General features: G+C 50.6%; 1 protein-coding gene across 1 annotated transcript; it reads right to left on the reverse strand.

The window, feature by feature from the left end:
- Positions 1-649: 649 nt before the first annotated feature.
- Positions 650-16,999, reverse strand: AIPL1 (AIP like 1 HSP90 co-chaperone). The gene is made up of 6 exons (XM_086359508.1): positions 12,017-16,999; positions 11,104-11,283; positions 5,923-6,111; positions 4,718-4,894; positions 4,470-4,611; positions 650-2,942 (listed from the first exon to the last, which is right to left on the reverse strand). The coding sequence occupies exons 1-6, from the start codon at positions 12,302-12,304 to the stop codon at positions 2,740-2,742; spliced, it is 1,179 nt and encodes a 392-aa protein (XP_086215634.1). The 5' UTR covers positions 12,305-16,999; the 3' UTR covers positions 650-2,739.
- Between the last annotated feature and the right edge of the window lie 307 nt (positions 17,000-17,306).

The raw sequence follows: 17,306 nt of genomic DNA on the forward strand, positions 1-17,306 counted from the left end.
TGGAGGCACAAAGAAGCCAATGCAAGGACCAAAGGCCTGGATGGGGAGGCTGCCTGCTGTGGGGCACAGTCAGCTCTCCCCATCTCTGCATTCCACCTCTCCAGCACTAGTAAGCTGAAGTATGAGATGCTGTGGATTCTGGAAAGTGGTAATGTTTTCCCATGTGCTGCCTTTGGATGATAGTAACAAGAAGATAATGTGTCTCTGTTCCTTCCCACCACACCACACACACACACACACACACACACACACGTACTCACCCAAAAGAAGCACGCGGATAAGTGTGCTTTACAAGGCAGAAATTAGCATCAGGAAGTCTACTGAGAGGGCGCCAAGAGGGCTGGACCAGGAAAGAAGAGGGAGACAGTGCAAAAACCACAATTAAGAGGCTGAGTAAACCGGAAGGTATGTCAAAGGCTGATTATGATTCGTGCCCCCAGTTTAAAAAGAGGCTGAGCGCAGATGAGGCTGGACAAAAACTGGCTTTGAAAGTCATGAACCAAAATGTGACCTGATTTTAATCCATTAGATGGTGCGTGAGAAGGAATTGCCTGGGCTTTTGTAACAGAAACGTCCCTAACAGCTGCTCCAGTTTTTCAGGGAGGGACTAGGGTTCCCAGTTGTTTGAGTTCAACACTCCCTCAAGTACTAATGCCAAGGTGTCTCCAACCACACTTCTTGGGGATCCTATGTCCATGGCTTTTTCTTGGACTTGCAAATGTCCTGGAGCATCAGGAGGGGAGACTTCCACCCAGGATGCTTTGGACCAGGACCACACAAGGTCCTGAGACACATCCAGGCATCAGTCCAGCTGGGAGGACCATAGGCGAATTGAGATCCTCACTGTCCCCAGGAAAAGGGGCCGCGATGGGGACACTGCACACAGAAGATAGACAAGACAGGAGGCTAGGAAGCCTGCAGGCCACTGTGTGCCCTCAGATAATGCCTCTGCCAGGCTCTTCATCTGTTCTGAGCCACCTCTGAGACTCTGCCCAGATCCCACCCAGGCCTTTCTTCCAGCACAGTCCGGAGCTGCTGAAGGTCCCTTCTGCTCCCATTTCCCAGCCTTCACCCTACTCCTCCTTCTCTAGCCAGAGCCTTCTTTCCAGCCTAGGACATTCCTTCCTTCCAGCTTCTGCAGGTCATAATGTCCCTTTCCTTTGACCACCTCTAAAATCTCCACCTGGTTTCTGGACAGTATACCTGGCAGCCCATCAGACACTAAGCCTGAAGCAACCAAAAATTGGTTGACCTTTTTCCTCCACAGTGGGAAGACTTAAACCTCAAATCTTCCCAGTGCCACAAAAAGGAAGAAAAGGAACATTTTTCCCATGTTAAAATAGATGCTGCCACCCCTGAAACCAGGAATATCCTCGTTTTACTGTCTGGGAAGCCCCCTGGTGGTCCAGGGGTCCTGAATTCAGAACCACAGAAAAATGCAATCACGTTGCACAGCCATGTTCATGTAATTGATGTCTATTGATTTTCAAAGTTTAGAGTCAACCAGTGGGCAAAGCACAGAAGACTTAATTTGGTGACAAAACAGAGATGTTAACAGCCAAGATGATGGGAGAGTAAAGGTACATCAGATCGCTGAGGAAGAAGTGGGAGATGGGAGGGGAGGTTGCAGCTCTGCCACCCTCATCCTACACACGGGAGAATCCCTGCAGCCCAGTAGAGAGCTCCAGATGAAGTGTACCAAGCTACAAAAGTAACCAAAGAACTAGCAATATACTCCCCAAAATTAGAAGGGGAAGGAAAGAAGGGATCCAAGAGCATCAAAGCATTCAATTCTCACTTTTCACTAACATGGGGTAAAAAGGACGTGTGGGGAAACTGATTTACACATATTATTGGGAGACAGAGAAAACTACCAAAATAGTAAAAACAAAAACAAAAAACAGGGTCCATTAAAATGGCTGGCTCTAGGGCATGGGGGAGTTTGGGCAGGAAATTTCACTTTTATTCATAAGCTCGTCTCTGCCCTTTGGGTTTTTCTTTTTTAACCCTGGTCATGTGTCAGTAAAAAATGTTGTTTGCCATATCAGTCAACATAGGGTGTTGCAGCCAGCAGACACTACAGCTACCCGAACAGTGAGCCCTGAGGGACTGCTGGCTGCCAAGCCCTCAGCACTGCAGCCGACCCCAGTGTGCACCCACAGGGGATTCAGGATGGAGAAAAGCAGGATACTGCGCCAATGCAATTAAGGTGCGTCTCGAAGGAGTGATTTTACTGAGTCCAGACTCTTGCATCTTCCTATACATAAAAAAGTGCTAAACTTGTTAACTTGGGATATCTGGCTTTCTTTAGTTAACATCAGTCTTTTGAAATTCCCAGAACCTGGTCTTGTATCTTGGTTCCTCCCTTACCTCTTAGGAGCAGTCCCTCGAGCTGAGAGGCTGTCTTCCGGCGCGTGAGTCCTTAGAAAGTCCGCTGAATATAACATAATTCTCACCTTCTAGGTTGTGCATTTTTTGTCAGTCGACACGCATTATTTTGATTTTATAAATTAATGTAAAAGTTGAAAAACTGACACCAAAATCCTGACCAACTGCACCAGAAATGTTCAGTACCCTGCTGTTGGACTGGGAGTGCAGGGGGACAGTGAGATGGCGGGATGGGGAGGCTGGAGGGAGGGGCGGGTAGAGGTCGCGGGGAAGGAGGGGCGCGGGTGGAGGTCGGGGATGGGGGCGGGTGGAGGGGCGGGGGGCGGAGGCAGGAGGCTTGGCGCCTGCGCACTAGCCCAGCATGTTCCGGCAGCGCAGTCGCTCCTCCTCGCGTTTCTCCTCCAGCCGGTTCTCCAGCAGCCTCAGCTCCCTCTGCACCGCCTTCCGCATGGACGGCTCCAGCTCCAGCACTTTCTCCAGATCCGCCTTGGCTTCCGCCTCATTCCACACCTCGGCGTGAGCCCGGGCCCTCACATAGTAGGCCTTCACGATGCCTGTGGGGAAGATCCTGCTGTATCCGCCGCCTGGCCCAGGAGGCAGCCCTCACCCGACAAGCGGCTGGGCTTCACCAGCTAGCGCAACGTTTAACCTTGGCCATGATGACCCTTAACCTCTCTGTACCTCCGGAGCCCAGCCCCTCCACTATAAAATATGGATGACGATAATAATCGCAGTACCCACTCCCTTCCCACGGACCCTTCCAAGACCCAGTAACTAATTTTACATTCACAACTTTTTAAGTCTTTTCTTATAGAGGCTCCCCAAATGATGCAAGCTCCAGGTCCTATCCCTAAACCTGTTTATCACGGTCATTATGAGAATTAAGAGAAAGAAATGCAGAGAAGTGTGTGGCGCAAGGTAAGTGATCCTGTAACGTTCTTCAAACATCGTCTTCACAAATATTGCCATATCCCCCCACCACAGATAATCAGTTCAGTTCAGTTCAATCACTCAGTCATATCTGACTCTTTGTGACCCCATGGACTGCAGCACCCAGGCTTCCCTGTCCATCTACCAGCTGCTGGAGTTTACTCAAACTCATGTCCATTGAGTCGGTGATGTCATCCAACCATCTCATCCTCTGTCTTCCCCTTCTCCTCCTGCCTTAAACCTTTCCCAGCATCAGGGTCTTTTCAAATGAGTCAGCTGTTTGCATTAGGTGGCCAAAGTATTGGTGTTTCAGCTTCAACATCAGTCCTTCCAATAAACAATCAGGACTGATTTCCTTTAGCATAGACTGGTTGGATCTCCTTGCAGTCCAAGGGACTCTCAAGAGTTTTCTCCAACACCACAGTTCAAAAGCACCAATTCTTCGGCACTCACTCAGTTCAGTTCAGTCTCAGTCGTGTCCGACTCTTTGCGACCCCATGAACCGCAGCACGCCAGGCCTCCCTGTCCATCACCAACTCTTGGAGTTTACTAGGATGTACTTAATATTGTTCTCTATACTGATTGTCCCCCCTTTTAAAACCCACTGACTGCTCCACACAGGTTTGGTGACTTTTATTTGTCCTGCTGCTGCTGCTGCTGCTGCTAACTCGCTTCAGTCGTGTCCGACTCTGTGAAGCCCCATGGACGGCAGCCCATCAGGCTCCCCCGTCCCTGGGATTCTCCAGGCAAGAACACTGGAGTGGTGCCATTTCCTTCTCCTCCAATGCATGAAAGTGAAAAGTGAAAGTGAAGTCGCTCAGTCATGTTCGACTCTTAGCGACCCCATGGACTGCAGCCTACCAGGCTCCTCCATCCATGGGATTTTCCAGGCAAGAGTACTGGAGTGGGGGTGCCATTGCCTTCTCCTAATTCACTGTAAAATAAAATAACCTCCCACAACACCACAAAACACCGTTCATCCATCACCTGTGATACCGTTATAGGCTTGGAAGATTTGATGTCTTGACCGGGTCAGAAGAGATAGCGACGAAGGTCTGTGCATGTGACTTCGGACCCGTGGGCAAGATTGGACCCCTGCCCCGCCTACATCGTCCCGCCCCGCCCACACCGCCCCGCCCCGCCCCGCCCACCTGGGTGATGCCGGAGGATGTCACTAGTGTGTTCCAGCACCTCGTAGTACTCCTCCTTCTTCAGCAGACACTGGCAGTAGTTCAGGATCAGGGTGTTGATCATCTTCTCCAGCTTCAGCCACTGCACCTCCCAGGGTTTCTCCTGTCCGGTGGAGAAAGCTCTGCTTCCGCCGCGCCCCCACCATTCCCCACCACCGCCATGGCCAGCGCACCCCACTTCCCATCCCCACTGGCAGGCAGCCTCCCACCTTGGTCTGCAGGTTCCTCAGGCAGACGATGGCTTCCTGGTACTTGTTGGAGGCCTCCTCGTAGCGGCCCAGCTTGAAGAGCCGGTTTCCTTCTCCATGGAGGATGGGCACCGCCTGCATCTTCTCCTGGTTATTCAGGTTCCAGGTCTCCCTCTGGTACTGGCTCGGGGCCTCGACCTGCTCCAAGAGCTGCAGGTCAGTGACACAGGGACCCTGGGTGCCCACAGCCCAGTAGGGCAGGCCCTTTCCCCTGCAAGGGACCAGAGACAGTGGACCCAGAACATCTGGCTAAAGTCAGCTTTGCATTTTCCACAGTGAGGATTGGTGGGCAGAACCATGCTTGCTGGCCAAACACAGGCAAACAGGGAAAGGAAGCAAGCGCCGCCTCCCCACCACCATGGCTTTACCCTAAATCAGAACCTTTGTGCAAAGTAAGAAAAGGTAATATGTCAACACACTTTACTGATAATATTCAGAAAATTGCCATGACACTCATTTTGTTAGAACAAGACACTTTATTGCCATCTACTGGAAAATTATCATTATAAAATCACAAATATATATTGTCTCTAATGAGCACCTTAGAGGCCATGGTCTTGTGCAGTGCACAAGCTGTGCAACTGTTCAAGCAGACCCTGAAAAGGTCCCTTGTTGATGCAATTCTCTTATTTATTTGTACTCACCCATGTAACCCTCAGGCTGAACCTCAACCTTGGCCACTAGCTGAGTCCTGCTCTGGTTTGATGCTCTCCCACCACCCCACAGACAGGGACCATCAGTCACACTGAGGTCCGAGGGAGACGGTACGGATGGTTCCATGCAGTTCTCCCACTATTGGAAAACCAGATCGGAACCCACAAACCACAGGGACTGGGGCTGAGAATATAATGCTAAACTTTTGAGGGGAAAAGGAAGTAGATAACCAACAGAAATAAAATGCCTCCAAAAAGAAAAAGAATAACATTTTTTAAAATGGGTCTCAAAGGGGCTTTTCCTTTGGAAAAGGCAAAGGATGTTTTTTTGGTGGAGTGGGAGGGTCCAATTCCAGTTCTCCTGTGGTTTAGGAACCCTTTCTGGTTTTCTAAATAGGATCTGGGTGATGTCCAGTGACCCATGGGACTGGGTTCCCTTGATGCCCACTGGCCCCAGTTGTTCTCTGATGCAGAGACCGTCCCTACCCCACCTCCCACACCCTAGGATCACACCTGCAGCAACTCGATTATGAAGATCAGTGGCTGAGGCTCCTTCTGCAGCTCATCCAGATCCTCGTAGCCCAGCGTGTGGTAAGCGAACATGTTGGCCAAGCCACACGTGTGCACGTGCCACTCCGTGGGGTCCTTACCCTCCGCCATCTGCCGCAGGCTCCGGGACAGGATGGGGTAGACCCCTGTGTGCTATGGGGAAAGGTGGGCGGATAGTATCAGCCTGTCTGCTCAGAGCCAGCTGGGCCACAGAGAGCCCCACTCTGGGCCCCTCCCAGAGCAGGACCTCTACCCCATACACACACACTTGTCCCATGGCTGTTACTACTCATCTAATTACTGCAGCTACCTGAATGCAGAGTGCTCTACACCGTTAGTACTTTTAATCCTTCAGATGACCCTATGAGAGGGGCACTATTATCCTCCCTATTTTATAGATGTGGGAACTAGAGCCCAGAGAGGGTAGGTGATTTGTTTAAGGTCACACAGCTAGCAAATGACAGAGTCAGGATGCAAACCCAGCTCTGGGGTCCATGCTGTAGCCACAATGCTAGGCTGCCTCTTGCCAGCCCTTGTGGTCGACTCTAACAGGCTTCTCTCCCAAGGAGACCCTGAGTCCATGGAGCCTGTGACTCACAGGGAGGGCAGCGTGGAAAGTAGTGGAAGGACCAGGGTTCCTTGAGGGCCAGGTTGGTGTCCTGATGGCACTGCTGATTGGCAGCGAGCCTGGATCACTGCAGCCCCCTGAGTTCCTGCCCCCTGGGTTGCACCAGTCTGGTAGTGGGGCTGTTGCAGGGGTTAAATGAGATGGTGCTGAGGTAAGGCCAGTTCCTCACAACCTCACCCAGCAGAGGAACTGGGGTGGCCACCCTCGGGGGTGGAGATGGGCTAGGAAAATCAGCTGCTTGTCCTCAGTGAGCTAGGATGCCCCACAGACGAGCTCCAAGAACTGCTCTCCTGGGAACGGGTCCTCAGATGGCCCATCTCAGCCTCCTGCACGGCAACTCCAGTAAAGAGACACCCCAAAAGTGAAGGAGCAGGAATGGTTCAGCTTGGTCTCCAAGTCACCAGTAAGAAGATGAAGGTCACCCTGCCCCGCCCCCATCAGGCGGGATTAGCCCAGAGTAGCTTCAGCATCCTCATGAGCAAGATGACCAGATGGCAGTTAAGCCTGTTGAGATTAAGCCTGGATGAAGGGAGTGTGGGGCCCCCGGGGAACAGCTTGCTGCAGGGAGAGCTCACTCCTGGCCCACGCACACAGCCGCGAGCTCCCCAGAAAGTCAGCAGTTAGTGCCAACCCTGCAGCTGTGCAGCTGGTTGGACATGACCTCAGACCAAGGCCCGGACCTCAGACCAGTACCACTCTAGCACCACCAGGATGCTAGTCAGCACGCTGGGCTGTGGGATGCCACCAGGAGTAGGCAGAAATCCCAGGAAAAAGTATAGAGGCCAGAACTCCATGGCTCCACACCCATCTCTGTAGCACCTCCACTGAGATTGGCCTGGGGACCCCAGGACCATGCCCCTCTCTGGGACTTCAAGGCCAGAGCCTGGTTCTGTCTGAGGGGCTCTATCTATTACTATCTGGCGATTACAAACTGGCACTCGGGAGGCCACATTCTACTCCCAGATTGACTTCGTTTCATCCTTCACATGGTGGGGGTTTTGTGTTAATGAGTCGTCAACACTTAAGCATTGAGAGAGTTCACAGACTAATGAAAATTTCTGGTTTGTGTCCAAAACTCAGACACTCCGGCCACACCAGACCTGCCCCTTTCACATAGCAGCCATCCAGTTGGAGATCAGGAGAATCTGCCCCTGTGAATGGAGCAGATAACCTTCAGTCACCCAGGGTCCCTGGCCCCTGTGGAATTTGCATTTGTAACCCCTGGCCTTGGGTTTCCCAGGCAGCTCAGTGGTAAAAAATGTGCCTGCCAATGCAGGAGACTCAAGAGACGTGAGTTCAAACCCTGGGTCAGGAAGATCTCCTGGAGTAGGGAATGGCAGTGCTCCTGTATTCTTGCCTGGAAAATTCCATGGACAGAGGAGCCTGGTGGGTTACAGTCCAAAGAGTTGCAAAGAGTTGGACACGACTGAGCAACTGAGCACACACACGCGTGCACACACACACACACACACACAACCTCTGGCCTCACTGGACTGGGCACCAGCAGAAAATTCAGCATAGAGACCAGTGTGCTCCCTGGGTGGAGGGGAAGGCAGTGCAATTCAGGGCAGAAGCTGTCAGAGCCCCTGACCACCCCTGCCTCTTCACACTTCCTGGCCTGGATGCTACCTCACTCCCCACTTCTAAGCCTGGTGAACTCCTATTCATCCTTCAACACCCAAATCGATGTCATTTTCTTGGAGAAATTCCTGCTATGATCCTCAAGCAATTAGTCACTCCCCTCCCATGGCTCTAAATCCCTCTGTCCTTATTTATATTATGGTGCTACCTGCCCTGCATTGTAATTACCAGGGTGTCTGCTTCTTGTCCAGAACTCAAGTTCCTTGAGAGATGGGGATTTGGCCTGTTTCATTCCTAACACCTAGCACAGGCCAAACCTGGTACCCACTGAATGTTTTCAGATAGATAGGCATACAGATAGATGAAGGCTGGATGCTTAGTGACGAAAGAATGGATTATGAGTAATTGGTTGAAGGGAAGGATGGATAAATTGATGCCTGAATGAGTGAATGGATAGAAAAGTGGATAAAAGATGAATATGTAGGTGGGTACATAACTCTGGGCTGCCCCAGTGGCTCAGTGGTATAGAGAATCCACCTGCCAATGCAGGAGACACAGGTTCAATCCCCGGGTTGGGAAGATCTCCTGGAGAAGGAAATGGCAACCCACTCCAGTATTCTTGCCTGGGAAATCCCATAGACAGAGGAGCCTGGAGGGCTACAGTCCATGGGGTCACAAAAGAGTCAGACACTTCCTAGTGAGTAAACAACAGTTACAACAAAATAACTCTGAGAAGTGTGTGTGTGTGTGTGTGTGCACATGCATGTGGACATGCGAAATCATAGTGGCTGTGAACCGGGAAGAGATGGGGGGCGGGGCTATTGGAAAAACCAGTAATCTTTGTGGCGTAAAAATGACCAGCCTGTGAGATGGGCAGGGCACTTGTGTGCATGATGTGGCCAAAAGAACACAGGCCCCACAGGGAACCAAGAACCAAGCCCACATTCCAGGAATAACAGCAGTTTGTGGTTCTGCAAACAACAGGTCAATCAACCAATCAAGAATTTATTGACAGCTCTCTGCACTCTACACTCCTACATTAGCAAACATGCATTCTATGGAGAAGGGGCCCTTGTTGGTGACCAAGCTTGTCTAACATATGGCCTAAATGACAAGCACATATGGGTCTAAAAAGTCTAAAAAGGTCTAAAAAAAGTACAGGAGCTTTGTAAGCAAAGTCAATAGATACCATTTTAAACTAACTGAAACCACAAAAAAAGCCAATTTTCTGAAGACTTGCTAAAAATAAGCCATCTTTTAAAAATTAAAACATCAGGATAAAGATGCTCAACTAATATTTGCTAATGTGAAAGTGAAAGTGTTAGTTGCTCAGTCCTGTCTGACTCTTGGTGACCCCATGGACCGTAGCCCTCCAGGCTCCTCTGTCCGTGGGATTCTCCAGGCAAGAATACTGGAATGGGTTGCCATTTCCTCTTCCAGGGGATCTTCCCGACCCAGGGATCAAATCTGGGTCTCCTGTATCTCCTGCATTGGCAGGTGGGTTCTTTACCATCTGAGACCTGGAATATTTGCTAACTGATGAAGAAATGAATAATTCCTTGGTAGAGGAATTCTTGTGGTAGAGAATGGCATTGCAGCCTGTCTAATAACCATAGTAGCCAAAAAGGGATACTGTACAAAGAGGGAACCAGGGATCCATCCCTGATGCTGTTTCCGAGATGGTTTGACCCAGAGCAAGCTACTTTCCTTCTTTGAGTCTTATACTTCCTCATCAATGAATCAAGGGAGTTAGTCTCTAAAATGCTTCTTAGTGAAAATAATAGCTCCCACTTCTCAATTGCCCCATACCATGATTTGCCCTAGTATACATGATATCATGTAATCCTTACAACTGCCCCCTAAAATGAGGATTTGTTCATTTCTACATGAGGAGATAGAGTGCTATCAGGGCAAAGGGGCTTCCCTAGGGTCACACAATGTCTCTTGCATTGCAGGTGAATTCTAAGCCACCAGGGAAGCCCACAATGTCAAGTTACTGGATATTAGATATCATTAAGAAATTGTTGAATTTTTTAAAAAATATGATAAGGATATTGAGATTATATTTGTAATATCTTTCTTTTTAGAGAAGGATACAAATTATAGTATTTACAGGTGAAACGATACGGTGTCTGAAATGTGCTCTAACCATATGGGATAAGGAAGGAAAGCGGATGGGCTTAGATGAAATAAGACTGGCCATGGATTGATGGTGCCCGGCATAGGATGATGCGTATTTGGAATCTGATTATACTTTTTGTCGACTTTTGTATAAGTTTGAAAGTTTCCACAAGAAATGTTGGTTTAAAGGCAGTCAGCTTTGCCATTTCCATTTGGGTCAAAGGCCAAGAAGACTGCCTTCTCCGGGTGATTGTTAAGAGTGCCTACATGAGAAAACAAGTTTGTAACGTCAGTAGGAATGGAGAGGAGGGCAGAAAAGTGACCTGTGGCCAAAAGTCTCCAGTATCCAATAATCCTGCACAAAAGTGAGGGCTGTGAGGCAGGCCCTGCTCCCATATCCTACCAGCCAGCCTTGACACCGATTCTCATTTTAGCATCACCTGTTCTTATGGGGGAATCCATCTCCACCTTGGGACTTCCCTGGTGGCTCAGTGGTAAAGAACCCCCCTGCCAATGCAGGAGACACGGGCTTGATCCCTGGGTCAAGAAGATCCCTTGGAGAAGGAAATGGCAACCCACTCCAGTATTCTTGCCTGGGAATTCCATGGACAGAGGAGCCCGGCGGGCTCATGGAGTTCACGGGGTTGCAAAAGAGTCGGACACAACTGAACAACTAAAACACAACAACAACCTTCATCATTACAGTGGCTGAGGAGGAGGAGGCAGAGTTTCCCCAAAGAGTTTCATTTTACCCTCACTTTCCTGAAACACAGCTGGCGTGCCAGTGCAGTGGCAAATGGGCGGGGCCTACTTACGATGGTGTCGCACCAGAACTCGGCCACCTCGCTGACCCGCATGGACGTCAGCAAGATCTCCCAGACCTCCAGCTTGAACATGTTCCCAATGATGATGTGCATGGGGTGGCCCACCTGCTTGCTGTCGTCTATCACCGTCCGCTCCTCGTCACATTTCATGGTTCGGAAATGAAAGGTCACCTGGTCACCAAGAGAGTGGACCCTGATCAAGACCCACCTCCCAAGGCCCCCCAGAAGCCGCCCATGTCTCTGACTCCCTGGGCCGTCCTTGCGCAACTCCCACCAGCATCCCCACCCAGCCGGTGCTCCCCCTCCTAAAGGACCCCATCCCACTCTAGACAGCTCTGCAGGTCAGGAGGTCCTTCCTTCAATACACCCTAGATCTGAGGCCACTGACCCAGACACTCCGTCATCCAGGAAACCCACCAGAGACTCCCGGACAAACACCCTGACCCTGCATGCCCTTCCTTCTCATTCAACATTCGGGACTTCAGAAAATTCCCAAAGTCCCACCCTCACTCCACACTGAAGTTTAATTTGAAAAATATCAAAAACACCTGGGGGACTTCCCTAGCAGTCCTGGCTAAGACTCCACCCTCCCAGTGCAGGGGGCCTGGGTTCAATACCTGGTCAGGGAACTTGATCTCACATGCAAAACCTAAGAGTTCACATGCTGCAACTAAGACCCAGTGCTGCCAAATAGATAAATATTAAAAAAAAAAAAAACACCCCGGGAAATGGGCATCAAGCCAGAGCTATGGAGATGCCCAGGGTGGGAATGGAGACTGATAATTCCAGGAAGGACCTCTTAGCCATTTGTTGGCAAAGCAGAAGAAGGGTGTTTGCAGTGCCCTGTGACCCAGCTAGAATGCAGAAGGATTTTTGTCTGGCCTAGGGGGTGGGTCCCACTCACTCGGGCTCCAGTAATGAAGTTGGGGAGGTCCCCTGTGCCCCCATGCAGAATGGTTTTCTTGATCCCTTCCACATTCAGGAGCAGAGTGGCATCCATGGCTCCAGGTGCGGGAAGATGTCCAGCCCAGCCGAGATAATCTGCTAGCGGAAGGTACTTAGGGCTGAGAGGTGGGGATTTGCCCTGCTGGGCGGGGTGTGAACAAGAGGAATAAGGTGGGGCCACTCCTGGTAGCCTGGGTTCTGCCCCAGCCTCTGCTTCTAGCAGTGAGGCAGGGATCCTGCCTGACATCCACCAGTACCACCTCAGCTTCTGTTCTGTCTGCCCACCCCAAGAAGGAGGGAAGACAGCTGGAGCTTTCTTAAAGAAGACAGGCAGTCAAGAATGAGCAGGAGAGAGACCACAGGTCAGGAGGAAGGAACAGGGGACCAGAAACCCCCTTTGCCCTGTCTGAACTTGGGACCCTGTCTCAGACTCTTGGTCGCTTTGGAGCCCAGGCGGGGGCCTTGCAGCCTTTGCAGTCCTACTTCCCCTTTCCTATTTCCCTCTCCTCCCCAAGATCTGCCCACCAGCGGATGTAACATAGTGGCCAGAGGGAAGGGCAGGCAGGTTTCTGGCTGCTGTGCTTCTCAGCAGCTCAGTTGTGTCTGACTCTTTGCGACCCTATGGACTATAGCCTGCCATGCTCCTCTGTCCATGGGGATTCTCCAGGCAAGAATACTGAAGTGGACTGCCATTTCCTCCTCCAGGGGATCTTCCCAACCCAGGAATCAAACCTAGGTCTCCCACATGGCAAGCGGATTCTTTACCTTCTGAGCCACCAGGTTTGGGAGAGCCCTAAAAGAGAAGGGGGCCATTTGAGGAAGTTGAGGCACCCCCACCAGCCCTGCTCCTGTCCCCCCTACAAGGTCTGGCTGGGGGCAGTGGGCGCTTTCGTTCCCTTGGGAGGGTCTCAGCCCTGTACCCTGGAACCCAGACAGAGCTTATTCCCAGCATTTAGGGTTTAAAAGCGAGAAATGATGTGAAGACATGGTGTTTGGCGCCACCTTGTGGTCAACTTAGGTTCTTATGCCTTGGCTCCCCCAGGCCTTGAGGGTGAGAGGACCCGGAGCAGCAAAAGGCTTTCTCTTCTTGACCAGAGGCTGACAGGCAACAGGATGAGAGAGATGAGAAGATGGCACTAGGAGCCCAAGAGCTGCGTTCAGAGGGTTGATCCCCCTTCTTATTCTCTGACCATGTGGCCTTGGGTATCACCCATCCTGTCTCCTTTTTTTCCCAAATGGGAAAATCAACCTCTCCCACCTCCCTCTCTATGAAATTGAGAAGCCTCCCCCTAGAGAGTGAGTGGGACCCAAAAAACCCAGAACCCTTAAAAGTTTTGACTGCCGTGAGAAACCACTGGCATACAGGAGGCCAAACCTGGGTCAGCCGGTCTGGGCCATGAACCCAGCCTGGGGCAGCCCAGTCACCCCTCCAGAACCCATCCCTCAGTGCTCAGAACCTTCCCCTCCTCCCGTGGGCCCAGCTTCGTCCTTCTCTAGGGGCAGGAGTTAAGGTGGAGTGGGGGTAAGGCAGTGGCCCTTCTTTTCTGTTCCATTCTTTCTGCAGCTACACAGCAACCTAAAGCAGTCCACCTGCAAAGGAGGTGAGATGGGTATTTAGACGGTAAAACTACAAAGGAAAATCAAAGAGATTTCCGTAAAAGTCAAGGGAGGGAGGCCAGAGAGCAGGGGCAGGGGTTGCTTCTGGGGTCTCAGCAGCGTTCTGTTTCTTCACCCAGCTGATGGTTACATGGTGGAGGGGGTGCGGTTCATAAGTATTCATGCTACTAGGCTTTACATTTTAGGCATTTTCTGCCCCTGATATCATTCACAGCAGAAGAAAAAGTTCTAACTGGGTCTTGCACTGCTCGCTCTCTTCCTCTGCTTCAGTTGTTTTGCAGAGAGTCAAAAGGCACATGTGAGGATTTCCCCATTGTCCAGCGGTGGGAACTCTGCACTTCCACTTCAGGGGGCACAAAGTTTGATCCCTTGAGAAACTAAGAGCATGCATGCCAAGCAACACAGTTGGGAAAAAAGGCACACACACCCAGGGGTCCAACTCACAGATTTGGCCCATGGCTGGTCAGACTGGGGGATGTGAGGGGAAGGGGCTGTTGAAGCTGATGCCAGAGGTTTCCATTTCACTTCTGAGAAGAAAGAGGTGCTCAGGCCATAGCCTCTAGATGGACCCCAGTCCCTGCTTGGCCCCCAAACTAACCTCTAAATGGGCTTCATAAAAACAGAACTCTAATAATCCCAGTTCCCTCTGAAAATTCAGCAAAGGCTCCCTACTGCCATCAGGATAAATTCTAAGCTCCTTCCCTGGCCTATAGGATCCTGCCAGCCCTGCCTCCTGCCACCCAGCCTCTAGCCTCTCCATCTTGCTTGGCCTTCCTCTGCTCCTGGAACTTGATGGTACTCTGGCCTCCCAAAATAGACCCCTCTGTTGGAAAAACTCTTCTGTTTTGCCCCCTAACTCCTCAGCTAAAACACCATATGCTAAGGGAAACCTGCCCGACCCCCAATTCCTTTTATATCCTTTCATCATCTCCTAGCATCTCACATTCATGACATTTAACACAGTTTAACATCTGCTTCTTCCAACACACTGGCAATTCTAGGAGGTCAAGTTTACTGGAGAAAGTACTCTGTTGGACAGGGAGCCCTTAGGGCAGGGCAAGGCTGGAGCTCCTTCTCTTCCTCCAACCTCCTCCCCAAGAGTCATGGATGGAGCTGGACCTAGAAAACCTCAGCCTTGGACCACGGACTGGTTTTTAGTTCTTGCAAGGAGGACCAAGAGCCCCTGAACCCACCACTCCTTCCCTGGGAGCCTGCTCCCCTCCGTACATCCTCCTTTCCACTCCTACACTCCTACACTCCACCCTCCTCGAAAGGCAATGAGAGAGGCTCCTCATTCAGAAGAAAATGTTTCTTCCTTCTTTTATTGCCATGGAGACTGCTCTCCTTCACCTGCCCTGTCAGTCATGGAGATGGGGGAGGGGGACCAAAAGCTCCAAGCAGGGAGGGCCTCTGGGGCATCACCACCTCCGTCCTGACACTTGAGGAGGCCATGGAACCCAAGGTTAGGAATTCAAGTTTCAGAGTCAGATCTCCAGGATTTAAGTTGCAGCTCCACTCTCTGTTCCCTCTTGGGCGAGACACCTCACCTGTCTGAATCTCAGTTTTGTCATGTGTAATGGGAATAAAAATAGCTCCTACTTCATAGTGTTGCTGTGAGGATTAAGGAAGATTAAGAAAAGGAAATGCACTTAGCACACACATGTAAGGGCTTGACATATATAAGCTATTGTATCAGTGCCCATGATGTACGTGCCAGGCACTGGGACAGGCAGACAGGCGTGGATGGACAATGGTGAAAGACAATCCAATTTGAGAGGCTTTGTTTCCAAGTGCGTCATCTTCCCTGAGTCTTTCACACACATTCAGCTTAGTTTCCAGAAAAATAATAACTCTTTCTTTTCCCCTTCATCTTTCACTGGAAGAGGACATGAATGAAATTCCCTAATTACAATAACAAATTCAACAAGCATACCAGAAGTGTGGGAACAAACACTTCAGATGCTTTGGAAACAACTCAACTGGGGAAGAAGTTGAACATGCAGAACAGAGCAGGGTTTTTCAAACCACAGCTCGGAACTCTTAGTGAACCACTGAAAAACAAATGCAGCAAGTTGTCACCAGCATTTTCAAAAAATTAAATACTGAATAGAAATTATGTCAAAGCACCCCACACATTGTCAAGTATTGTTTCAGGAAGATTTTGTTTCAGTTACACATAGGTATGTGTGCTGGGGCGGGGGTCTCACCTGAGTCCTTGGCCCCCCAAACATGATGTTCTTTGTGGGAGAAGATCCCCACCCCCAAATACACACATACACACACACATACACACACACATTCTTTGCTTGGTGAACTCATTCTGTAGGTCTCAGCTTTAAGTGACATAATTTTTGTGTCATAATTCTCTTTGATGAATTGAGGATTTGTTATTTGACTCATCCATGTCTGTCTTTCCCCCACCTACCAGGTTTGAGCTAGTTCACCAAGTTAGTTCACCCGTTTGGTTCACCTTTGTGGATCATTGTCAGCACAGAGCTTAATCTATCAGACACAAGTAAATAATTGGAAGGACAGGTGAGGGGAATGAGGAAGGAGAAAAGGGGGGTTGAGAGACACCAGCGTGACCTTGTTGGAGCATGTTGGTTTAAGGTGCCCACCGCACCCAGGAGGAGAAGGGGAGCCAGGTGCTGGTTGGGTACAGCTGTGGGGAGAGGTGCAGCCTGAGGAGAGGCCATGTACTATGCTGGAGAGGCTCATGGACCCTGGTCCCAGGGTGACAGAGTTTGAATCCTTGCTGCATATAAACAGGAAAATTGACCCGACCTCCCCACACCTCCATTTCCTCATCTAGTCCTAGGCTGCAGCGAGGGGCTCTTGAGTCCCTCCTGTAAAGTGCTTGGAAATTAGTACCTGGTGCATAGTGCACACGTGCGTGTGCTCAGCTGTGTCCAACTCTGTGCTATGCTTAGCTGCTCAGTTGTGTCCCACTCTTGCGACTCCATAGACTATAGCCTGCCAGGCTCTTATGTCCATGGGATTCTCCAGGCAAGAATACTGGAGTGGGTTGTCATTTCCTTCTCCAGTCCAACTCTTTAGGACTGCATAGACTGTAGCCCTCCAGGCTGCTCTGTCCATGGAATTTTCTAGGCAAGAATACTGGAGTGGGTTGCCATTCTCTTCTCCAGGGGATCCTCCCAACCCAAAGATCGAACCCATGTCTCCCTCCTCTCCTGCATTGACAGGCAGATTCTTTAATCACTGCACCACGGCCAGGTGCATAGTAAGTGACTCGTTTGAATCGGTCTCCTCCCATGGGGAGAGTCCCTTTACCAGAGTGTGGGGGAGATGACCCAGAGGTGAATAACAGGGTTAAGGACTGACCTTCAAGGGACCCATAAGTTGAAACTCGGGAATGGGGGGGTTTTATTTGGGGGGGGGCAGGTTCCAGGTGAGGAAGGCAGTGAGGAAACGGAGTAGGGACTACTTTGAGGGGGAGGGGGGAGGGGGCTTTCTAAATGGTGAATTTTTTAGCTTGGATGCTAAAGGGAAGAAGGGAGGCACTCAGCTGGATAGAGGGGATGGTCAGTGGGACAGGGGTGGGGGGCGTACTTGGAGTGGAGGTAGGGGGCTGGGGAGGTGCACTCAATCTGTCCCCTCTTCCAGGATGGGTT

The sequence above is a fragment of the Bos grunniens genome, chromosome 19 (assembly GCF_055505025.1).
Source record: "Bos grunniens cultivar Pamir isolate PY7600 chromosome 19, Bosgru_T2T1.0, whole genome shotgun sequence".
Taxonomy (NCBI): Eukaryota; Metazoa; Chordata; class Mammalia; order Artiodactyla; family Bovidae; genus Bos; species Bos grunniens.